Source organism: Schistocerca cancellata, chromosome 8 (assembly GCF_023864275.1).
Source record: "Schistocerca cancellata isolate TAMUIC-IGC-003103 chromosome 8, iqSchCanc2.1, whole genome shotgun sequence".
NCBI lineage: Eukaryota > Metazoa > Arthropoda > Insecta > Orthoptera > Acrididae > Schistocerca > Schistocerca cancellata.
The window spans coordinates 582661224-582687106 of NC_064633.1; the positions used below are offsets into that span (position 1 = coordinate 582661224).

The 25883-nt window shown below is 42.7% G+C and overlaps 2 protein-coding genes across 6 annotated transcripts in view; one reads left to right on the forward strand and one right to left on the reverse strand.

The window, feature by feature from the left end:
* LOC126095217 (serine/threonine-protein kinase ULK3) overlaps window positions 1-24294 on the reverse strand; it is a 122227-nt gene extending 97933 nt beyond the window's left edge. For 2 of the 3 annotated variants that reach the window (XR_007521930.1, XM_049909955.1), the window contains exon 1: window positions 24114-24294. Coding sequence is in view for 1 of the 3 variants with exons in the window: in XM_049909955.1 (XP_049765912.1) it covers window positions 24114-24200 (87 nt within the window). In the remaining 2 variants the exon portion in view is untranslated. The remainder of the gene's footprint in view (window positions 1-24113) is intronic. The other variant, XM_049909956.1, reaches the window with a different exon arrangement.
* LOC126095216 (E3 ubiquitin-protein ligase ariadne-1) overlaps window positions 23858-25883 on the forward strand; it is a 100881-nt gene continuing 98855 nt past the window's right edge. The window contains exons 1-2 of one of the 3 annotated variants that reach the window (XM_049909954.1): window positions 23858-24013; window positions 24693-24936. In XM_049909954.1, the coding sequence (XP_049765911.1) occupies window positions 24724-24936 (213 nt within the window). In that variant the 5' untranslated portion in view covers window positions 23858-24013; window positions 24693-24723. Of the gene's footprint in view, window positions 24014-24462; window positions 24600-24692; window positions 24937-25883 lie in introns of those variants that run through there. The other 2 variants (XM_049909953.1, XM_049909952.1) reach the window with 2 other exon arrangements.

Here is a 25883-nt window from a genome sequence, read left to right on the forward strand (position 1 = left end):
AAGATTCTGCTGCAACAAAAAACACCTTTGTTTTAATGATGTCCATCTCAAATCCTGTTTCATGTCAGTGACACTCTTTCCCCTATTTCGCGACAATACAAAACTTGCTGCTCTTCTTTCAACTTTCTTGATGTACTTCATTAATTTATCTGGTAAGGATCCCAGACCGCACAACAGTATACCGAAAGAGGACAGACAAGTGTAGTGTAGGCAGTCTCTTCAGTAGATCTGTTGCATTTTCTAAGTGTGCTGCCAATAAAGTGCAGTCTTTGGTTCCCCTTCCCCACAACATTTTCTATGTGTTCTTTCCAATTTAAGTTGTTTGTAATTGTAATCTCCAGGTATTTAGCTGAATTTGGGCCTTTAGATTTGACTGATTTATTGTGTAACTGAAGTTTACTAGATTTCTTTTAGCACTCATGTGACTGACCTCTCACTTTTCACCATTTAGGGTCAATTGCCAATTTTTGCACCATACAGATATCTTTTCTAAATCAATTTGAATTTATTTTGATCTTCTGATAATTTTTCTATATGACAAATGACAGCATCATCTGCAAACAAACTAAGATGGCTGCTCACATTGTCTCCTAAATCGTTTATAAAGATAAGGAACAGTAGGGGGCCTAACACTACCATGGGGAAGACCAGAAAATCACTTCTGTATTACTCGATGACTTTCCATTAATTACTACAAACTGTGACCTCTCTGATAGGTAATCACGAATCCAGTCACATAACTGGGACGATATTCCATAAGCACACAATTTAACTACAAGCCACTTGTGAGGTACAGTGTCAAAACCCTTCTGGAAATCTAGAAATACGGAATCAATTTGAAATCCCTTGTCAATAGCACTCAACACTGCATGTGATTAAAGAGCTAGTTGTGTTTCACAAGGATGATGTTTTCTAAATCTGTGTTAAATGTCTGTCAATAGACCATTCTCTCCGAGGTAATTCATAATGTCTAAACACAATATATGTTCCAAAATCCTGCTGCATACTGATGTTAATTATATTAGCCTGTAATTTAGTGGATTTGCTTTTTAATATTTGCAATTTGTATCCTTCTATCTGATTATGTGTCATCTGCTGCCACTTACGTTAGCAAGCTATACTACAATCTTCTTTTTTTAGTAATTCACCTTGTGCTCGATTGCATCCTTCTGCATCTACATACAAACTCAGCAAGCCATCATATGGCGCATGGCAGAAGGTACCCTGTACCACTACTAGTCATTTTCTTTCCTGTTCCAGTCACAAACGGAGTGAGGTAATATTGACTTTCTGTATGCCTCTGTACGAGCCCCAATTTCTGTTATCTTGTATCAGCACACTGCTGGGAGGCTTGTATTGGTGTTCATAACGACACTTTGAGACCAGATTGATCGCATGGGGGTAATGGTTTCATAATATAGGGATCCACAAAGTCCTCCCAATTCCCTCCAAAAAGAACACACACAATTTTGTTGTATTTTACTTGGGGAATCTATGAGCTGTAGCTTACAGGTAGCTAGTTATCAGTTGGTGCTGTTGACTCCAGCACCCACTACAAGAAAAATCAGTTTCTTATACCTCACAATAGTGGCCGAATGTTCAAATGACATTGCTGTGGTGTATACTGCTTTGGCAGGCAACTTTGTGCGCTGAGAACCCTTTTTGCCTTAAAGTGATAATGTACACATCTGTAACCCTAATCTATAGATCTACTGTGAAGTCCCCACAAGGCAGTTATTACAGCTTTTTCCCATTCCATTCACATACAGAGTGCAGGAAGAATGGTTGCTTAAATGCCTCTTGCGCACTGTAATTAGTCTAATCTCATCTTTGCAATCCCTATGGAAGCAATAAGTAGGGGGTTGTAATATATCCCTAGATTCATCACTTAAAGTTAGTTCTACAAACTTTCTAAGTAGGACAATTTGCGTCTATCTTTAAGTGCCTCCCTGTTAAGTTCTTTCAGCATGTTTGTGACACTCCCAGATGGACCAGCTAAACTTGTGACTGTTCATGCTGCTCTTCTCTGTATCCGTTCAATATCCCTTGTTAATCTCATTTGGTACAGGTACCACACACTGAAGCAATATGCTATGATTGCTCACACAAGTGTTTTCTATGCAGTCTGCTTTGTAGACTGATTGCATTTCCTTAGTATTCTACCAATAAACCATAGTCCATCACAAGCTTCCCCTATGACTGAGACTACAAAAAATGGATGTCTATGATACTGGACAGTAGTTTCGTGGGTCACTTCTGCTGCGCTTCTTGTAGATGGGTATGATCAGTACTCTCTTCCATCCACTGGGCACAGTTTTTGTTTGGGGTATCTTTGGTTTATTGTCTGAGGGTATCTTTGGTTTATTAAGGTTGAAAGAGGGCTTAAAACAGTTGCAGATTTGGTATAAAATCGGATAGGGTTCTGTTAGGTCCTGGAGCTATATTCAATTTTAACAGTTTCTGCTGTTTCTCGATGACACTAGTATTAATGTCTATGAAACTCATATTCGCAATGGTATGAGAATCAAATTGGGGCATTTCTACTGGATTTTCCTTTTTAAAGGAACATTTGACAGCAGAGTCAAGCATTTCTACTTTTGCTTTGCTACCATACGATTCAATTCCTGTATTGCCCATAAATGTCTGGACACTTAACTATGGTGCCACTAACTGCCTTTACATATGACTAGAATTTCTTCAGGTTTTGTGAAAGATCTTTTGTTAATATTTCGCTATGGTAACCAATTATAGCAGACAGGTTGTGCTGACTGTTACTGGGTGATGGGTACTATCTTGGTGTTCATAGGAGGCATTCGACTTCTGTCTGGGATATCCTGTGTTTGTGTGATGGCAAGCAAGACAGAGTGTAGTGGTGTAAGAACAGAAATGAAAGTGATCTTCATCATTCCATTAGGCTCGCTTTGATGCAAGTGTGGCCTGGCTTCATCCTGTGTTTTCCTTGCACAGGAGCAGTGAGTGTAGAAAATGGCCTGTGGCGTACACACACAGCTGGAAAGCAGGTTGCTTACTTGGTGAAAGCCAGCACAGCAATTGCTGGTGCAATGGCAGACGCTAGAGCACTTGACACAGCATTGCTGCAGGCGAGAGGCAGCCAGTAGCACCTTCAAGCGTGGTGGCCTGATGTCCCATGTTGCACCAGATGACAGTGTCACACTAAGTCAAACCCTGGACAGTTGGCTGGAGACCAGTGGTAGGCAGCTGGCAGAACCTGGTGGCCCAGAGCTGAGTGGTCGTCTGTCTGTGCCTCGGACCATGAGGTGGCGGCAGGTTACTCAGCGGTGGTCCCACAAATATGGCTGCCAAGCGCCTGGGTGATCACGCAGCAGTCTGTGGTCCGAGGCCTGGTGATCGCAGTGGTGGCTACATCATAAGTATGCAGTTGTCTGGCACAGTATTGCCCAGTTGTAGTGTTATGACAGTGTCAGTAGAATGTTATCGATCTCACGGCAGGTGTCGTAACTCAGGCCTGCTGTGCTGATTACCTGCTCAGGTGGCCCAGGGGTTTAAATACAGCTATCTAGCAGCTTACCAGGTGGAAAGAAAACTATTGCCACATTCCTCTTGTCACTGAACCATCTGGTTGTCAGAAGCTTCCCAAAAGGAGTTCAGTGTGCTAGGCATGGGTGTTGTCTCATGGAAACGGACGGTGTGGGAGTGTCTGCTTCTGTTGGGGGTGCTGTATCGTCAGATTGTTGACTGAGGTGGTCAGTGCCTGGAACTTAGTGCTCTGGACACTGCACAGGGCACTGGTTGTGCCATTACACACTGAAGGTTTCATAAATTGCCTCCTTGACAGCCAAACGTGTTTCATTCAGGATCTTTCTATCCCTTGCCCCATGGCTTGTTTTACACCTATTAAGCAGTAATCTCTGTTTCTTTTAGAAGATTCTTCACTGTGACTGTATACCACGGAGGGTACATCCCATTAGAACTGTTCTACTGGGTACAAATCTATCCAGCGCATTGTCGATTACTCTTTTAAACATGATCCACAGTTCCTCTACATGCTCCTGCCCTGTCTTGAAAATTTCAAATTTCTCATTGAGATATGACACTACTAATTCTTTATCTACTTTACCTAACACACAAATGCTTCTACTTGTTTTGGTTGCCTTTTGTATTCTGGTAATCACTGTTGCTACAACTGTCTCATGGTTACTGATTTCAATGTGGATGTCCTAAAGAGGTCAGGTCTATTTATTGTCATTAGCTCCAATAAATTTTCACAAAGAGTGGGATTTTGAATTATTAAATTTTCAAAAAGAGTGGGATCTAGAGCTATCAGTTCTATGTTGTTCTCAGAGAAGGTATTTAGTGATATTTCGCACAATGTCTTGTCACGCCCAACACTTTCAAAACTTTAACTATCCCCACTGATTGTTGGGTGATTTGTCTCCTCTGACGATAACAGTATGATTGGGCAACTTATGTACTAGCAAACTGAGGTTTTCTCGAAACTTTTCTGTTACATCAGGAGGTGAGTCTGGTGGTTGATAGAAGGATCTGGTTATAAATCTATGCCAACCTTTGATACTGAATCTTGACCAAACAATCTCACATGCAGCTTAAATTTCTATTTCAATGGATTTGAATTTCTTGTCTATTGTGACAAATACACCACCCTCATATCCCATTACCATTAGCCTATCCTTTTGACACATGTTTACACTTTCCCCAAGAATCTCACTGCTATCAATTTCAGGTTTTAACCAGCTTTCTGTGCCTAATGTTATGTGAGCTTCACTGCATTTTAGGAGCACTTCAAACTCTGAAACTTCGCTGCAAACGCCCTGGCAGCTAATCACTGGAATTTTAATATTCTCTTGAGTGGGATGCTGTTCTTTGGATTTTACACTGATACTTCTGTGTCTCCTCCAGCTATTACTATCTGAACTGGGTGGTGAGGTGCCTAAGAAAAGGCAGTCTTGTGTGCCACATTGTCTTACTCACAACTGTAGAGACACTGGACTACACTGAGAATGCAGGTTTATCTTTAACTCCATTATTTATGAGTTGCCTATTGTGGAAATAGTACTGAGAAACAGCTTTTGAAAGCCGATTGGAAGGGGTACCAAGAAGAAGGGAGTTGGGGCAGAGGGTTGGGTTGGGTAGGGTTGTTTTTGGGGGAGGAGACCAGACAGCGAGGTCATTGGTCTCATTGGATTAGGAAAGGACGGGGAAGGAAGTCGGCCGTGCCCTTTCGAAGGAACCATCCCAGCACTTGCCTGGAGCGATTTAGGGAAATCACGGAAAACCTAAATCAGGATGGCCAGACACGGGATTGAACCATTGTCCTCCCGAATGCGAGTCCAGTGTGCTAGCCACTGCGCCACCTCGCTCTGTTTGGGGCAGAGGGGAGGACAAAAAATGCACACTGGCAAGGGTGGTGCAAAGCTCTTTGTGAGTGGCATACATGGAGAACTTGCAGGGAATGCTCTCAGAGGAAAACAATCCAAGGTTATGCAGTTGATAGATTTGTCAAGTGGGAGAGTTGATTGCAGTTTCTGAAACATGATTTATTTCACATCAGACACATGCTAGGACCACATGCTACAGACAAAGCTTCGGACACTGGTCTTGTTTATCTTCTGAGTGTTTTAATACAAGGAACACTTGATCGTCAGGAGGACATGACATATTTAATGACAGCTGACAAATACACATGAGCAGCAGACATCCAAGATGGTCCTCTGCCAAACTTCAAATAGGTTTAATGAGGTTCTGTCAAATTGTGCTGTAAATCCCATTGCAAAACCAACAGCATTTCCTAATTATCGTAGACTTTCTTTTCCCCTGATAGGACCTACATGAGATGTACCCTTGTATAATTACACGTATGTGTGTGTGTGTGTGTGTGTGTGTGTGTGTGTGTGTGTGAAAGGGGGGAGGGGGGGGGGGAAGGATGTAAAAAAAGTGCACAGATGCACTGTAAGGAACATTCAGCTGGTCTTTCATATTCTGGTGCAAATTTCTCTCACAAACTGTCTCCATACTAATAATGAAAATCCTGAAATCCTTGCAAATTCAAAAGAAAGCAAAAACATATATTAAGTAGTCAATGCACATGCAAGCCTGATCACACACACACACACACAATGTAGTATTCCGTGGTTGGTTGGTTTAAAAGGGGAGGAAAGGGACCAAACTGTGAAGTCATAGGTCCCTTTTTCCCAGTAGAACAATTACCCAAGGGAAAGAAGAAAACAAAGAAGACGTATGGCACAATAACAGGAGAAAGGAAGAACCAGAAGAACAACAGAAGGACAACAAACACTACAATGGACAAAACAGGACAAGAAAACCACAGAGAGATGAAAGAAACAGGGAGAAGACATCAAAACAAAAGAGCAGATTACCATGGCTGGCTGACCGTGAGAATAAAAAGGAGAAGCCATCCACTCTGCAACATATTAAAACCTCCACCTTAAAATCCCTAGGGTGGAGGACACAGAGCGACAAAGGACATGCGCTAAAACTCAGATAAAATGATAGAATCCACCCTCACAAATAAAATGTAAAACTAAAGCTGCTGTTGAGGCATTGTCACCCAACACTGAAGGTAGGGTGCTGGGAAAGTTAAAAGTCTGTCGCAAAGCGGCTAAAAGTGGGCAGTCCAGTAAGAGGTGGATGACTGTCATTTGGGAGCCACAGCAACACTGAGGTGGGTCCTCGTGACGGAGGAGGTAACCATATGTGATCCACGTATGGCCAATGCGGAGCTGACAAAGGACAACTGATTCCCTGGAGAAGCCCACAGGGGAGACTTCCACACATTCGCCGTCTCCTTAATGACACACAGTTTGTTGTGCATACAGTTACGCCACTCCCCCTCCCAAACCCGAAAAACTTTGCTGCGTAAGACAGAACACAGGTTAGTTTCAGAGATGCCCATCTCCAGGAGCAGTTTAGGTGTAGCCTGTTTGGCCAGCCTGTCAGCAAGTTCGTTGCCTGGGATTCTGATGTGTCCTGGGGTCCACACAAACACCACTGAGAGACTGGACTGTTCCAGGGCAGAGATGGACTACAGACGTTCACTACCAAAGGATGGCAAGGGTAGTACTGGTAAATAGCTTGCAAGCTGCTCAGCTGAGAAGAAAAAACTCACCATAACAGGAACAGATGTACTAAGCGCACGAGATATGGCCACAAGCTCTGCAGTGCATACACTGCAGCCAGCGGGCAAGGAATGCTGTTCAATATGGCCTCTGTGGACATAGGCAAAGCCAATATTACCATCAGCCATCAAGATGTCAGTGTAAACCACTTCAGAGCCCTGGAACACGAGTCAAGAATCGAGAGGAAGTGACAGCGGAGAGCGGCGGGGTTAGCGGAGTCCTTAGGGCCATGCAAAAGGTCCAGAGAAAGCTTCGGCTGAGGTGTACACCATGGAGGTGTGTGTGAATGGACCTCAAGTAGAGGTGATGAAGGGAAGGACTCCAGTTTGGAGAGAAGGGATTGCATGTGAACCGCAATTGTGAGGCCTGACCTGGACCGCCGATGCGGGAGATGAACTGTCACGAGTGGGAAAAGGAGACGGTAATTCGGATGCTCAGGAGAAGTACGAATGTGTGCAACATAACTGGTGAGCAACTGTGCACGTCGGATCAGCAATGGAGGGACTCTGGCCTCCACCAGAACACTGGTCACCAGACTCGTTCTAAAAGCTCCCGTTGCTAGGCATGCTGCAGTGGCACACGGGGCTGAGTAAACACATTTCTGAGGGTGCCACCGAACTGTAAACCAGACTCCCATAGTCAAGGCGGGATTGAACAAGGGCTCTGTAGAGCTGCAGTAGCATAGAGCAATCTGCACCCCACTTGGTGTTACTCAGGCAGCGGAGGGCATTGAGGTGCTGCCAGCACTTCTGCTTAAGCTGACAAAGGTGAGGTAGCCAAGTCAATCAGGCATCGAAAACCAGTTCTAAGAATTGATATGTCTCCACTACAGTGAGTAGAGCGTCATTAAGATGAAGTTCTGTTTCCAGATGAACAGTACAACACCGATAGAAGTGCATAACACACAACTTTGCAGCTGAAAACTGGAAGCCGTGGGCTAGAGCTCATCACTGCACTTTGTGAATGGCTCCCTGAAGGTGCCACTTAGCAACACCAGTATGGGAGGAGCAATACGAAATGCAGAAGTCATCTGCATACAGAGAAGGGGAGACAGACAGCCCTGCAGCTGCTGCTAGGCCATTAATGGCCACAAAAATTGAGATACACACAATACAGAGTCCTGTGGAACACCATTCTCCTGAATACATGGGGAACTGTGGGAAGCACCAACTTGGAAATGGAAAGTATGGAGCGACAAGAAGTTTTAGATAAAAATCGGGAGTGGGCCCCGGAGACCCCACTCATACAGTGTGGCTAGGGTATGATGTCACCAAGTCATGTTGTACACTTTACATAAGTCAAAAAAGATGGCAACCAGGTGTTGGCATCTGGGATAGGCTGTTCAGATGGCAGACTCGAGGGACACAAGATTATCAGCGGTAGAGCGACCCTGGCAGAAGCCGCCCTGACATGGAACCAAGCCACGTGACTCCAGGACACAACCCAACCGCCGACACACCATACGTTCCAGCAGCTTACAGAGAACGTTGGTGAGGCTGATGAGCCAATAGCTATCCACATCAAGCGGATTTTTAACGGGTTTTAACACCGGAATGATGGTGCTCTCCTGCCATTGCGATGGAAAGACGCCATCGCACCAGATCTGGTTGAAGATGGCAAGGAGATATCGCTTGTAGTCGGATGAGAGATGTTTAATCATCTGACTGTGGACCCGATCCAGCCCAGGAGCTGTGTCGGGGCAATGTGCAAGGGTGCTGAGGAGTTCCCACTCTGTAAAGGCGGCATTATAGGGTTCACTGTGGCATGTAGTGAATGAGAGGACTTTACTTTCCATCCACCATTTGAGGGTGCGAAAGGCTGGGTGGTAGTTCTCTGATGCAGAGGCTCGAACATAGTGCTCAGCAAAGTGCTTGGCAATCGCGTCTGTGTTGGCAGAGTGTATGCCTTTGATGTTAACGCCAGAGATACCTGTTGGGGTCTGGTACCCAAAAAGACATCTGACCTCCATTCAGACTTGGGAAGGTGACATATGGCACCCAATGGTTGGCACGTATCTCTCCCAACACTCCTGTTTCCATAATTTTATAAGCAGGTGAACACAGGCACAGAGCCGGTTAAAGGCTATTAGGTGCTCTTGGGAAGGGTGCCACTTATGTCGCTGCAGAGCTCGCTGATGCTCTTTTAATTGCCTCAGCGACTTCCGGCAACCACTACGGGACTGTCTTTCACCAGGTGCACCCTAGAGAATGAGGTATCGCGTTTTCCACCACAACAGTGATCTCCGTATAGTCTGTCTGTAAACTCAAGAGCGAGCAGTGCTTTAGGTGGGGGAAGCGGCCTTTCCCAGAAGAACCCTGCCACTGGCCTACAGGGGCACCCAAAATCAGTTGCCCGTTACCTGCCTAGGGGTGTAGATCAGCGAGCAGTGATACACGTCGTTCTGTTTGTGGGATCTTAATTGCCAGTGTCAGACAGTTAATTTTGTATGCTTACTGATATACTTCGGTATCCGGAAGTGATGGATAACCGCCCTGCATTGCAAGAAAATGTGCAGAATATGGAGAAGAGGAGGTATTTATGGAGTAACGAGCGTTCGATTGTCTGTAACGTTACAACATCATGTGTTAAAGAGGCGGCACAAAAGAACTGTGGGCTAATATTACCAGTCCCAATCAGAGGGCTGCAATTTATGCAAACGTCAGCTTTGCCACAATAGGACGCATAAGGAAGAAACGCGAAAATAAACCGCGTGGTTTACTGGAACCGCCACGAAGGAAAACTGATAATTTTGGGAGGAAACTCTTCGTTATAGGCAATTTCACAAAATCGGTCATTCTACAAACGATGGAGGACTTTCACATAAACCAAAAAATAATGACGACATTATGGACATTGCTTACTGCCGTCAAAAAAAAAAATCTGTTTTCTTTGGAAGAAAGATGTTTTACGTAAGACACAGCGTAAAATGAGATTTACCTGGAAATTTCTAGCTTTTAATAGAAACATAAAGTAAGAACAAGGCTTAAATTCTACAGATTGATTGCACCATACGGGGTTCGTTTTGCGAATAGCAGTAGAGGGTACATACATTCACATGAACAGGCATTCGGTTCTGTATTTGTAGCAGAATCCTGACTTCCGTTCCTACGTTAATATTACTTACTCTATAATGTTGTGTTTCGGAAGAAGCTATCGTCTTTTGGATTCATTATGGTCTTAACGCATTTGTTTAAAAATAAACGCTGCCAGGACGTATCTGTACACGGCGTCGACAAAGATTTAAAACGCGCGCCGCGGCACGACCGGTACTAAATTGTGAAACAGCCTGTAGAAGCGCCTCGTGACGTAGCTGCGTAGGCAGAGTGGGGACTCGCTCGCTCGCTCTTCAGTTTACCGACAGACTATAGTGACCTGCTCAATCACAACATCGATGGCTCCATGTGGGGGAGATTCAATGGTGACAGCAGAGGTGAAGGCTACCTAGTCTGCCCATCTGAGTAGGCATCCATGGGCATGACGCCGGGGGAGTGACAGGAAGATGGGGAAATGGTCACTACCACACAGGTCGTCATGTGCTCTCCAGTTGATAGATGGGAGAAGTCCCGGGCTGCAAATTGATAAATCAATGGCCGAGTAACTACCATGAGCCACACTGAAATGTGTGGCGGCCTCAGTATTTAAGAGGCAGAGGTCGAGTAGGGACAGTAAATTTTCGATATCTCTGTCATGGCCCATCTGGAGGGAGGTATACGTTGCAGACAGTTATTACGTGTGTCGTCCACATCCTGACAGCCACAGCTTCAAGAGGAGTTTGAAGGGGCACAGGTTCACTGCACACCAAGTTCAGGACATAAACGCAAACTCCACCTGACACTCAATTATATTCACAACAGTTCTTGTAATATCCCCTGTAGTCACAAAGGGCAGGGATCCGCATTGCCGGGAACCAGGTTTCCTGGAGGGCAATGCAGAAAGCAGGTGTAAAGCTTAACAGTTGCCATAGCTCAGCCAGGTGATGGAAAAAACCGCCATAATTCCACTGGAGGATGACACGATCGTGAGACTGGGAAGGCATGAAACACTCAATGAGGCAGTCTGCACCTCAGGGTCACCTGCTGCCACCGACTTATTTCCTGAATCCTGTATCCATTGCGTCTGAGGATCTGGTGAGATCTAGGTCCTGAGCAGATGCCACAATCTTCACCTCATCCTCAGATGCAGAACTTATAGGCAGCGGTGGTGTCGTCGTCATTGCAATTCCCTGGGTTTTGGGGGTCTTCTTTCTAGATTTCTCTTGCAGATCCTTGGGTTTCTCTGGCTGGGAGGGTGTCATTGATTATGTGTCTGGGATGGAGGATGATCGTGAAGCCCTATGACCAGCTGCTTTTGGGCACTTCAGCCACTGGCTGGTATCATCTTCACCACTACCCTGGGAAGGGAGTGACCCAAGGGACCCCTTCCTAGCAAGAGGAGCCAAAGAAAACTTAACGCTTCTCCGGCTGAGAAGTGGGGACTGGTGTCCCCGATGGTTGGGGGGGGGGGGGGGGGACAGTGCTCCCGAGGTATTTATTTAACCTGATCAGATTAGGGCCATCAGGCCCTCTCTTACATCGGACCAGTGTTTCACACATGCAGCATTTCACACATCAGAGTTACACCATGACAATACTTTAAATAAGAAAATTAGATTACTCTAGTCACAATATGAATAAAGAATAATGACTAAGACCTAATAAAGTAAGTACTGGAAGTATTTTTACGACAGGTACTATACATACAAATTATGATAAAAGTAATGATAGTTACAGTAAAAAAAATTAAATAATAATGATAAACATGAGAAAAATTGGCAATAGTAATGAAGATTTGTGCAGATGTACATTAATATCTTGGTGTGTAAAGTAGATGTTTACTAGTATAGCGAGTTTTGGGGGAGGGAGACTTAAGGAGGGGGAAAGAGGGAAGTAATGAGGTGAAGTGCATTCGTGTACAAAGGAAATAATTACTGTTGCTTAAGTAGATACGTCATTAACTGTTTTTTGAAGCTGGATATGTTTTTAAGTTCTCTGACATACCGAGGGAGGTTATTCCAGAGTCGGGTTCCCGCTACTGTAAAGGACTTGGAGAAGGCGACTGAGCGATGCAGTGGAACAGAGAGGATTTTATTATGATGGGAACGTGTGTTTCTATCATGTTGTTCAGACATAAGCGTTAAGGACGAGGAGAGATATGAGGGACAGTGTACATTTATAAGGCAGTAGATGAGACAGAGTGTATGGAAATCTCTGCGTTTGTCTGCACGCAGCCAGGACAATTTTGCATATGCTGGTGAAATGTGATCAAAAAGTCGAATGTCACAGATATATCGGACACAGGCGTTCATGACCAGTTCCAGACGTTGCGAGTTTTCCTGAGAGAGGCCTTGTAGGATAATATCGCTGTAATCAATGATTGGGAATACAAGCGTTTGTACTAATTTCTTTTTCAGATCGAAAGGGAAGAGTTTTTTATATTTTTGTAGGACATGGAGGGATGCTGATGCTTTTTTGCACACTGCAGTTACGTGCTCTGTCCAATTTAGATTTTCATCTATTATTACTCCCAAACTCTTTGCCGAGGGAGAGAAGTTAATATTTGTTCCATTTAGGATAAGAGATGGTACGGATTCCCGATGTTTTGGGCTAATGAGCTTAGAGTGACCAACAAGTACCACTTGGGTTTTAGATGGGTTTAGTTTTAGTCCTATGTCCTGTGCCCATTTTGATAGTGCATCGAGATCAGTATTGAAGTTTTCAATAGCTTTCTTCAGATTGTTTGGTTCCGCACTTAGATACAACTGAAGGTCATCAGCATACATATGATATTTGCAATAAGTCAGAACCAATGACACATAATTGACATACAGAGAGAAGAGTATGGGACCTAGTACTGAGCCTTGGGGAACGCCTGACACTACCTGCCGCCATTGTGATTTTATATTCCCGGACAGGACGCGTTGCTGACGAGATGTCATGTATGAGCGAAACCATTGCACTGCACTTGGTGCGAAATTTAGACCGCTAAGTTTAGCTAGTAAGATGTCGAGTCTACAGTATCAAATGCTTTGCTGAAATCTAAGAAGCAAATGATAGTCGCTTCTTGTCTGTCCATGGCAAGTTTCAGGTCATCTGTCAACTTTATTAGTGCGGATGTTGTGCTTCGATGTTTACGGAAACCTGATTGGTATTCGTCTAGTAGGTTGTTAGTAGTTAGGTAGTTGGTGAGCTGGTCATGGACTATATATTCTAAGGCCTTTGATAGTGCAGGAAGAAGGCAGATGGGGCGGTAGTCAGAGGGTGCTGTGGCGATGTCCTTTTTAGGCAGTGGCTTAATTTGGCCCAGTTTCCAGGCCTCAGGGAAAACACTTGTGATTAATGAGTCGTTGAAAATGTCTGTTATAGAGGGCAGTAGTTGATCAATAATAAGTTTTACCATCTGGATAGTGATGCCATCATGTCCAGTAGATGCTGATCTAATCCGCATTATGGCTTTCTTGACGGTATTGCAAGTGACGTGCCGTAGATAGAATTTTTCTTTGCTACAGTCGTTCATCCCCATGAAGTAATCAATGATTCTCTGTTTTTTTTTTGCGGTTCAATTGTGGTTTCAGGTAATGTGAAGAATCGGTTTAGTTCTTCAGCTGGGACCATGGGATTTTCTGCAACTTTTATTTTGCCTAAACCGAGACTACGGAGATTTTTCCACAGGATAGCTGGTCTACATCTATTGTCAGCTAATGTACGGGCATGCCTGAGCTTAGCGTTTCTCACCGCTTGACTGACTTTGTTTCGCTTCTGCTTGTATTCAATGTGATTTTCAGGTGTAGGGTGTATCTTGTATGCTCGATGAGCAGCGTCTCTGAGATTCATGAGCTGTTTTAGTTCATCAGTCAGCCAAGGTGCAGGTTTCCTTTTTACTTTTCTGGCCTTTATTGGAGCGTATTTGTCATATAGTTTAGTAATTTTGGTAGTGAAATCTTGGAGTTTGTCATTTATGTCCATGAGGGAAGTAGAGGTCATCCCCCAAACTATTTCTTGTGCCTCAGTTTCGAGTTCAGGCAAATTTATGCGTTTGAAGTCTCGGTATGTAGACAGTTTTTGTTTTTTTCTAGGACATTCTAATGAATATGTCATGAAAATGATGTCATTGGCCGACATGCCAGGTGCAGATATTTTAGACGTGCAGATTATTCTGTTTGGAGATTTCGTTGCGAATATATCTATGAAGGTGTGACTGGTAGTCGTGTGATGAGTAGGTGCCAGCTGAAGTAGCGTCATATTTGAGGAAGAAAGCATCCTCTTAAATTTCCCAGTGGAAGGACTATTGCAGGTAGGTGGTGCAGAAGCAACAGAGAGGGAAATGCCCCCCCCCCCCCCCAATCAAGGGGGCAGGTGTAAAAGGTGCGACAATAATATAATGAGACTGATGTGAAAAAAAATGTAGCTTACTGTTTTAGTAAACTTTAGTGTTTTCTCCTTCAAAGTAGTTTCCTTCTGATTGCACACACTTTTTCCAGTGCTTCTGCCATTGATGGTAACATTTCTGTAACTCATCTCCTGTAATATCCTCCAAGACCCTCGTCACAGCTTTTTGGATATCTTGTGTTGTTTGAAAATGGTGTCCCTTGACCGCCGTTTTGATTCTTGGAAATAGAAAAAGGTCGCATGGAGCGATATCTGGTGAATAAGGTGGCTGTGGTAGTACTGAAATTTGTTTTGAGGTTAAAAATTGCTGTACTGACAGAGCAGTATGGGATAGTGCATTATCGTGATGCAGATCTTCAGTTATTATTAGACGAACCATTTCTCAACTGATGTTCAGTTCTTCTGCAATCATTTTCACGGATAATCTTCGAACAGATCGTACTAGTTGACATCCATCTGCGAGGTTGATGGTCATCCACTGCAGTCTTCATCTTCAACATTCGTTCTGCCTTCACTAATCATTTTATGCCAATGAAACACTTGAGCTCTTGACATAACCTCCTCTCTAAAAGCCTTCTGAAGCTTACCGTAAGTTGTTGCCGCGTTTTCACCCAATTTAACACAAAAAGAAATGGCATACCACTGCGCAATATTATGCGGTTCCATTTCCATGACACGAGACACAAACACATGTTAACTTATTACAGCACAACTCATGACTGAGCAGTTACATCGATGTACCGCTTGGACTAGAAGCAGCTTATACACCAAGGTCAAAGATATTGTGCCTATGCAAGCCTGCAGGGTTGCCACATTTTGCAAAGAAAATCAGTCTCATTACTTGTTGAACCTCATAGTCTTCTGGCTCTGAAAGCCGACTGGAATTCACAGAACTGATTGGGCTACAACTGTCCACATAGCAGTCGAATAAGAGGAGGTCACAGCCACAGGATGTACACGCTAAAATTTCCTCTTAGCCTCAGTGTAGGTCAGTTGGTCCAGGGTCTTTTATCCCATGATTTTCCTTTCCTGCTGTAAAATCCTGTAGTCTGGTGAGCAAGGGGAATGATGTTCTCCGCAGCTTACACAGATGGGAGGCGGGGCACATGGAGTATTGGGATGGGATGGATGTCCACAATCTTGACATGTGATGCTGGAAGTACAGTGGCAAGACATATGGCTGAACTTCCAGCATTTAAAGCACCACATTGGGGGAGGGATACATGGCTTGACATCACAGCGGGAGACCATCACCTTGACCTTCTTGGGTAATATGTCACCTTCGAAGGCCAAGGTGAAGGCACCGGTGGAAATCTGACTCTCTCTCGGACCCGGAGGAAACGAACTCCTTGTCGCTCTAGGCTGGCGCACAGCTCGTTGTCGGGCTGCAAAAGAAGGTCCCTGTGGAATATAATACTGTGAACCATACTTAAGCTCTTATGAGGCGTTATGGTGACAGAAACATCTCCCAGCTTGTCTTGTCACAAGTGAGTAATGCCGGTGACGGGCAGAGGATGCCGGTTTTATCAAGGCTGACCCTGACCGCATTTTGGACAAGCCCTCCACCTCCCTAAACTTGTCCTCTAAATTATCTATAAGAAACTGAGGCTTCATCTAGACAAAGAAGTCCCTATCAGCTCTCGTACATACGAGGTACTGGGGCGAATAAGGTTTGCTGCCATCCTTAGCCTGGCGTTCCTCCCATGGTCTGGCCAGTGAGGGGAACGATTTAGGATCATAGTTCCTTGCATTGTACTTATACTTGGAATGCTTAGAGACTGCTGGAGTTTGATCACCAGCAAGTGATGATGTGGTATGCTTCATCGCACATCATCTGCCCTTATGCCATCCATTCCAGCCAGGGGCCCTCCCCACAGGCACCACCCAGCCACAGAAAAGGCCACATGGCAGGATGACCATTGCCAGGGGTCCTGATACCCCAGGGTGACAGGCATCTACTCCTTGGCATACGTGGGGAGTTAATGGAGCAGGCATCAGCAGAATGATCCCTGTGTAGTCAGGGGGCTACAACCAACAGGATACATAGCAGCCCATCACAATGGACTGGCTACAGTGCTGGATATGAGGTGCAAAGAATTCCATGGTCATCGTCAGTGCAGGAAATGATACTGCATAGCGGGTGGAGGAAAACACACCTAGGAAGGCGTCCTTGCCGAGGAGATGGATGATGAGCGGGACTGCAATGCCTCGACCAGAAAGTGGGCTAAAGATCTCAATGCACGATGGACACGATGCAGCATGTAAGGCACTCTTTCCTAGTTGGCTTCCTCTTTGGGAAAATTTTGAAAAATGGAGGCCAAACCCCACAGGAGACCATCACAACAATGCCAAAAAGTGTGAGACTCCTTTTAGTCGCCTCTTATGACAGGCAGGAATATCTCAGGCATATCAACCTCTGGGCTCAGGGGGGGGGGGGATGTCGTGTTTAAAGTATCAGTGAAACAATGGAAAATTCCAGGATGGAATATCAACAGTTATGGAAAGGACCCACCCCCATGAACCATGGACCTTGCCGTTGGTGGGGAGGCTTGCGTGCCTCAGCGATACAGATGGCCGTACTGTAGGTGCAACCACAATGGAGGGGTATCTGTTGAGAGGCGAGACAAACGTGTGGTTCCTGAAGAGGAGCAGCAGCCTTTTCAGTAGTTGCAGGGGCAACAGTCAGGATGATTGACTGATCTGGCCTTGCAACACTAACCAAAACGGCCTTCCTGTGCTGGTACTGCGAACGGCTGAAAGCAAGGGGAAACTACAGCCGTAATTTTTCCCGAAGACATGCAGCTTTACTGTATGGTTAAATGATGATGGCGTCCTCTTAGGTAAAATATTCCGGAGGTAAAATAGTCCCCCATTCGGATCCCTGGGCGGGGACTACTCAGGAGGGCATCGTTATCAGGAGAAAGAAAACTGGTGTTCTACGGATCGGAGCGTGGAATGTCAGATCCCTTAATTGGGCAGGTAGGTTAGAAAATTTAAAAAGGGAAATGGATAGGTTAAAGTTAGATATAGTGGGAATTAGTGAAGTTCGATGGCAGGAAGAACAAGATTTTTGGTCAGGTGAATACAGGGTTATAAATACAAAATCAAATAGGGGTAATGCAGGAAAAGGTTTAATAATGAATAAAAAAATAGGAATGTGGGTAAGCTACTACCAACAGCATAGTGAACGCATTATTGTGGCCAAGATAGACACGAAGCCCATGCCTACTACAGTAGTACAAGTTTATACACCAACTAGCTCTGCAGATGATGAAGAAATTGATGAAATGTATGATGAGATAAAAGAAATTATTCAGGTAGTGAAGGGAGACGAAAATTTAATAGTCATGGGTAACTGGAATTCGAGAGTAGGAAAAAGGAGAGAAGGAAACCTAGAGGGTGAAAATGGATTGGGGGAGAGAAATGAAAGAGGAAGCCATCTGGTAGAATTTTGCACAGAGCATAACTTAATCATAGCTAACACTTGGTTCAAGAATCATAAAAGAAGGTTGTTTACATGGAAGAATCCTAGAGATACTAGAAGGTATAAGATAGATTATGTAATGGTAAGACAGAGATTTAGGAACCACGTTTTAAAATGTAAGACATTTCCAGGGGCAGATGTGGACTCTGACCACAATTTATTGATTATGAACTATAGATTGAAACTGAAGAAACTGCAAAAAGGTGGGAAGTTAAGGAGATGGGACCTGGATAAACTGACTAAACCAGAGGTTGTACAGAGTTTCAGGGAGAGCATAAGGGAACGATTGATAGGAATGGGGGAAAGAAATACAGTAGAAGAAGAATGGGTAGCTCTGAGGGATGAAGTAGTGAAAGCAGCAGGGGATAAAGTAGGTAAAAAGATGAGGGCTAGTAGAAAACCTTGGGTAACAGAAGAAATATTGAATTTAATTGATGAAAGGAGAAAATATAAAAACGCAATAAATGAAGCAGGCAAAAGGGAATACAAATGTCTCAAAAATGAGATCGACAGGAAGTGCAAAATGGCTAAGCAGGGATGGCTAGAGGACAAATGTAAGGATGTAGAGGCTTATCTCACTAGGGGTCAGATAGATACTGCCTACAGGAAAATTAAAAGAGACCTTTGGAGAAAAGAGAACCACTTGTATGAATATCAAGAGCTCAGATGGAAACCCAGTTCTAAGCAAAGAAGGGAAAGCACAAAGGTGGCAGGAGTATATAGAGGGTCTATACAAGGGCGATGTAATTGAGGACAATATTATGGAAATGGAAGAGGATGTAGATGAAGATGAAACGGGAGATACGATACTGCGTGAAGAGTTTGACAGAGCACTGAAGGACCAGAGTCGAAACAAGGCCCCGGGAGTAGACAACATTCCATTAGAACTACTGACGGCCTTGGGAGAGCCAGTCTTGACAAAACTCTACCATTTGGTGAGCAAGATGTATGAGACAGGCGAAATACCCTCAGACTTCAAGAAAAAAGAAAGCAGGTGTTGACAGACGTGAAAATTACTGAACTATCAGTTTAATAAGTCACAGCTGCAAAATACTAACGCGAATTCTTTACAGACGAATGGAAAAACTGGTAGAAGCCGACCTCAGCGAATATCAGTTCGGATTCCGCAGAAATGTTGGGACACGTGAGGCAATACTGACCCTACGACTTATCTTAGAAAATAGATTAAGGAAAGGCAAACCAACATTTCTAGCATTTGTAGACTTAGAGAAAGCTTTTGACTATTTTGACTGGAATACTCTCTTTCAAATTCTAAAGGTGGCAGGGGTAAAATGCAGGGAGCGAAAGGCTATTTACAATTTGTACAGAAACCAGATGGCAGTTATAAGAGTCGAGGGACATGAAAGGGAAGCAGTGGTTGGGAAGGGAGTGAGACAGGGTTGTAGCCTGTCCCTGATGCTATTCAATCTGTATATTGAGCATGCAGTAAAGGAAACAAAAGAAAAATTTGGAGTAGGTATTAAAATCCATGGAGAATAAATAAAAACGTTGAGGTTTGCCGATGACATTGTAATTCTGTCAGAGACAGCAAAGGACTTGGAAGAGCAGTTGAACAGAATGGACAGTGTCTTGAAAGGAGGATATAAGATGAACATAAACAAAAGCAAAACGAGGATAACGGAAAGTAGTCGAATTAAGTCGGGTGATGCTGAGGGAATTAGATTAGGAAATGAGACACTTAAAGTAGTAAAGGAGTTTTGCTATTTGGGGAGCAAAATAACTGATGATGGTCGAAGTACAGAGGATATAAAATGTAGACTGGCAATGGCAAGGAAAGCGTTTCTGAAGAAGAGAAATTTGTTAACATCGAGTATAGATTTAAGTGTCAGGAATGCGTTTCTGAAAGTGCTTGTATGGAGTGTAGCCATGTATGGAAGTGAAACATGGATGATAAATATTTTGGACAAGAAGAGAATAGAAGCTTTCGAAATGTGGTGCTACAGAAGAATGCTGAAGATTAGATGGGTAGATCACATAACTAATGAGGAGGTATTGAATAGAATTGGGGAGAAGAGGAGTTTGTGGCACAACTTGACAAGAAGAAGGGACCGGTTGGTAGGACATGTTTTGAGGCATCAAGGGATCACAAATTTAACATTGGAGGGCAGTGTGGAGGGTAAAAATCGTAGAGGGAGACCAAGAGATGAATACACTAAGCGGATGTTGAGTCACAGAGAGGCACAAAAAAAGAACTGCCCTACATGTAGATCTTTCAGCCAGCAGGCCTTTTTCTTAAGTAGACAAAACAAACAAACAAACACACCAAAATTCCTTGATCCTTATGATATGCCCTGTCGTCTTATCTCTTTTTGTAGTCAACTGAGCGATGTAACGCAGTGGTTAGCACATTGGACTTGCACTCAGGAGGACAACGATTCAAGCCTGCACCTTATCATCCTGATTTAGGTTTTCCATGATTTTCCTAAATCACTTACGAAAAATGCCGGGATGGCTCCTCCAAAAAGGCACAGCTGCTTTTCTTTTCCATCCTTCCCTAATCCAAGCTTGGGCTCCATCTCTAATGTCGGCGATGTTGACAGGATGTTAAACACTAATCTCCTCCTCTTCCTTTTTGTAGTCAAGTTGTGTCATAAAGTTGTTTTCTCTTCATTTCAGTGCAGCACCTGCCTCTTTCTTATTGTTCTTTTGTTCACACTTCATGTTCCATTAATCCCATCATGAAAGAGAGTACTCATGAATGTTGAAGACATCAAATTATGCACTAATGGGCACAAACAGGCACTGCATGATACTTCTGTAAAGTAAATATGGCAAGGAAAAGCTCTGGCAGAATGTAAATAGTTTAGGAGTAAAAGATAGTAGAAGTGTTGAGTTGTTGAAAAGCACACCCTTCCATTCTCCTCTGAATCTGCACCTCCATGTCATCATCTTTGTGCACCACACGAACTCACTGGCTCCAATGCCCATGTGTGGCCTTCCTAGCCTGTGCACCTGTTATCTCTCCCTCCCACATTCCATTCTTGCATACCTGCTGCCTCCCTCCGAGCTGCCAGTTACCTCTCCCAACAGCAATCCTGCCATTGTGTGCGCTAGCCAAGCTTTCATTGTTTTTGTATGCCTGTTGATGCCTCAATGCTTCTACTATTCAAAGAGTGGTCTCCTTTACTCCTAAATGAAAAAAATACTACGACTACTTAGAAAGATAATTGTGTGAATTAGTTATAGCCTATATTCTTTTACATATGATTATATACATTAGGAGCAAAACAGCTACTGTGAGAAAAGCTATTGTTCTGCACTACTCAGTTGCTATTATTATCTAATACTTCAAACACAGCAATTACATTACTTAACACACACCATTATCAGCTGTCTATAAAGGGTGTAACAAAAATTTCCTTTACCACCTTGAGGACAGGTTCCTCACACCAGGCCCATGTTTACTAGACTTTTTTCCCCTTGTTCTGGTCTGTAAAGGGAATTTATTCACACCCAGTATATGGCCAAAGATCTGTTTGAAATGAAAATTTCAAATTAAGCACAATTTATATACCTAAGAGCAAATGTTCTGACAGACTATTGAAGGAGCGACCAATGATGTTTTCTTTCCATTTATTTCTGAATATCTGGCAATTTTCCTAATACCACCAGATGTTTGTTAACAACCTGTTACAGACTTTTGCATCAGAATATAAAATTCCATTCTTAACAGGGGCACATAGCCTACATAGGAGTTACCTTTACATCTTGAATTATAGCTGTGAATTCACTCTTGTTATTACCCACAAATCTCAGTTAACTGAACCTACTGATACCAGATGTCAGCTTCATCCTGTAGCATAATTGTGTGGCATGTGATGTTGTGTGCAAAAAGCAAAAATAAAAAAAAATAAAAATAAATCAATAAAAATAAATAAATAAATAAATACTGAAAATATCGTTTTGCATCAACATTTTCGTGATGTGGGTTGTGGGGACAGACTGAACTATACCCACATCTATGCTCTGCAAACCACCGTCTGTTGCAAGACTGAAAGGTGACAATTTGGTTGCAAGTTGGCAAAGCTAATGTAACTGGTGGAGTACCCATTGCCCCTCAGATTGCATTGTAGGTGTTGCATCTTGTGCCTAATTCACCTTACGTGTATTACAAACATGATTTGTGACAGTATGTACCTGTACCCCATATTGCTACCTCTGACAAAATAACAGAACCATAGATTTTGGATATAGAATGATATAACTTTATTTTTCACCAGTACAAAAGTATTCACACTTTAAAAATACTCAGGAAAGTGTTAAAACAATGTTTTAAGAAGTCTAAAGTTAAAAAACACCTCATCTTACAGAGACATGCAAGTCATTTTGGCTTTATTCTTCATAATGCACTGCCAACGAACATAAAGAACATACATAACGAGGTTGAAGAAGAAAATGGCTCTTAGATTGGATATGAAAACATTTCTAATTGAGAAGTGTTTCTACAGTTTAAATGAATACGTTATCTTACAGCAGTCTTAGGTCTCATTTCTTGTCGAGTATTTTTTAATCTGTTAACAGGTGAACCATATATGCCATGCGTTTCTTTGCAAAACCTTCTTCGGGTCGTTTCTTGTTTCCTCTGTTTTATATGTAGTGCAATACACCTCAGATAATGGATCTGGTACAAGAATAGTTGTGATGGTTACAGTGTTGGAAAGTGTTTGTGTGTTTATACTTTTCAGCAGCATAATATAATGTGTTTACTTTCCTTCAGATGTTTAATAGAACAAGTTTCATGTCCTAGCTATAACACTGATTATACTTCTTGTGCGTGTTGTAGCCTACTTGTACACTAGGTACATGTAGTTTTCTTTCCAAATCACAAACCGAGTGAGGTGGCTAAGCCATTGTTAATGCACTGGCAGGCTTTGTACCCAGTCCAACAGTCCTGACTTGGGTTTTCCCATGCTGCTAAATGTGACTGCTTGGATGGTTCCATTGATAAAGCCATGTCATACTTCCCGGCCTATCCTCATCTAATCCTGTGCTAATTTGTATATGTGTTAAAATGTATATAATATTTCTGTTATGTGTCTGACAACCCCGATACTGTTTATTTCTGTAATGTGTCTGACAACCCCGATACTGTTACGCTCAACAGCATAAGTACAAATAAATAAAACAAATAAAAATAAATCTGCACAAAGATCTTGGCAAGGTAACCAATAAGGGTAGTTTCTCTTGCATATTTCATCCACAGTAGAGAAGACTTTACGTAAGCCACTTTTTCTTGACTCGCCCCACAAACTGGGACAATATTAGTATGAGAGAAAGGTGACTACTAACCAGACTACTACTAAAATTTAATATGGGTTTATACAACTTTTCCCACTTCAGTACTTAGTGCCCACCATGTTCAAGCATTGCTCTTAAGGTAATAACTGTCATCATCAAAATTGTTACTAAATCTCTTCTCCGAGTTCCAGTGGGCTTGCATGTCCACTAATATTGTTCTGTTTTCAAGTTTAGGCATGCATAGTTCACAGAATCTCTATTAAAAGAAACATTCGTCCTAAGGCTTTTCAATCTCCTCCACATACAAAAAAGTGTCAGAAGCATGTCCTTCAACTTTGCTTTCTCGCCGCAACAAAGGCGACAACTCTGAAATAACGAACAAAGTTGCAATGGCAATCTCCTCGCCGATATCGGAAGTACAGCACATTACATGTTGGTTTATCACGATGATTAGGGACGAATAATTACATTATTCTTGCGCAACATGAGAAATTTACAGTGGTGACGCGAGGGACAGTGGCGCTGCGCTCAGACACATGATTCATGCTCCCGGAAATCGAGAGCCTCAATGTAAGAAGAAAAATCAAGCGCTCACACTTGTTTAGCAACGACATATTAAAACACAGGAAGAGTTCCGAACGTACAGTGAAAGAACACTGCTAGCATCCCACTACCTCCAAATTACTACCTTCGTCTCAACATTTTTAAAGGTGCGTGCATACTTTCTTGTGTTTTAAAGAATCAGACTTAACTCTACATTTTATTAAAAAAGTGATGTGTTCAATTTATCGCATAGTTCTAAGTTCTTACTTTTTTAAACGCTTTATACACTGAAGCATAACTTCCAGCGCCTATTTTCTCAACAATGGCATAGCCCTCCACCTTCGGTAATGCCATATCACATTGCCACCGATTGGAAACAACAACAACATCAAACCTGCATCTCTGTCACAAACATATGTTTTGATTTTATTTCATTTACTGTCTAGTGTCTGGGCGTACTACTGCGGTGGTAGATCGTAGTTTGTTTACCAGAGATTCTAATATTTCACCCCGAATCTTCATATTTTGCAGTTATTTATATATTGTCTAAAAGAGCAAAACTTTCATTCTGCGCTCTGATTTTATAACATCAATAGGTGTGCCTTTCATCAATTTCTACGTATTTGCAGTGTCTGTCGGTTGTTATAGTATGGTAAATTTTAAAGTTGGGTGACTGTCAATACACTACCCAGCAGCCTTAGCCTCTGACCGACAGAAGCTGACGTCATGTACTAAACATCGACAGAAGTACTGGTGAACTATTTTGTGGATTGCTGACCCTGTCCAAATTGTAAGAGTGTAATTTTTCAACCAACTCTCAATATAAACTGTTTCGCGATTGCTCAGGTGGTGGACGTGGCTCGTGTACATCCAAATTATGGATTCAGAAGAGGAGACACTTTACGACGATGTCGACTCCGGGAATGAATCAAGCGGCGACGATGTTGAATTTGCAATGATGGAAGTAGAGGCTCCAAATCCGAGAGAGAGGCAGCCTGAAGTTGAAGAATATCCTTTTGAAGTTTTGTCAACAGAGGAGATCGTCCAGTACATGGTGGATTCTATCAAAGAAGTGAATACTGTTGTGGAGGTATGAAAGTTAAAATTTTAACTGCTTGTTAGACTTGTCAAATTCGACACTTGTGTGTTGTAATCTTGGTTCACTTTCAAGCAACGTGTTTTGTAATTGTGCACATAGGAGGTGAGAAAAGTGCTTCGAAATGCGGGAAAACTACAACATTTAACCACTCGTTCCTCGAGATAAGCTGTGTACATACTAACACATCCTTTTACGCTATTTAGTCGTTTCAAATAGGATTGTTTACATATTTTTATTTCGTCAGTAGTATGTGTGAGCGTTTTCACTGCAAATTTGGAAAATATAGGGATAGAAGTAAGGCTTGAAAAAGTAACTCAAAACACATACTTTCAAAGTCATTCCCACAAAAAATCAACGACGGAAATACTATTAATTAATAGCTAAACAAATAATAAATTAACAAATTAAAATCAGTGTTCACAAATAATTGACAACATGTGTAACAAAGCAGTTGACATGTAAACAATAAAAAGTATCTCATTGCGGTACTCTCCAACTCAACCCTCCCTTCACACACACACACAAACACACACAAATGATTAGGCCTAACTAGCCTATGTCTGCAGCTTGACATTTTTAATTTGCACTATGCCGTACATAGTGTTCTTGTTTATTACATTAGTGGCTGTACTGCCAACAACTATTCCAGTCACACTTACAGTGGTATCACATATAGGGCTAGTATTAATTTGTACCTTACTTCATTTTATGAATTCATCTAGGTAAAAATAATACAGTAATACTCTTTCAGCAGTTTACTATTTGCAGTATCACAAAGAATATGAAAAGTTCCAATTATCATAAAAATACGAAAACTTTTAACTCTTCTTGTAGTGTTTAGAAGTCATAGCTGTGAAAATTAGTTAGTGTCTAAATAGCACTTGGAGACACACTATGTTACATAACATAGTCTACTGCGAAGTCAACATCACAAACTG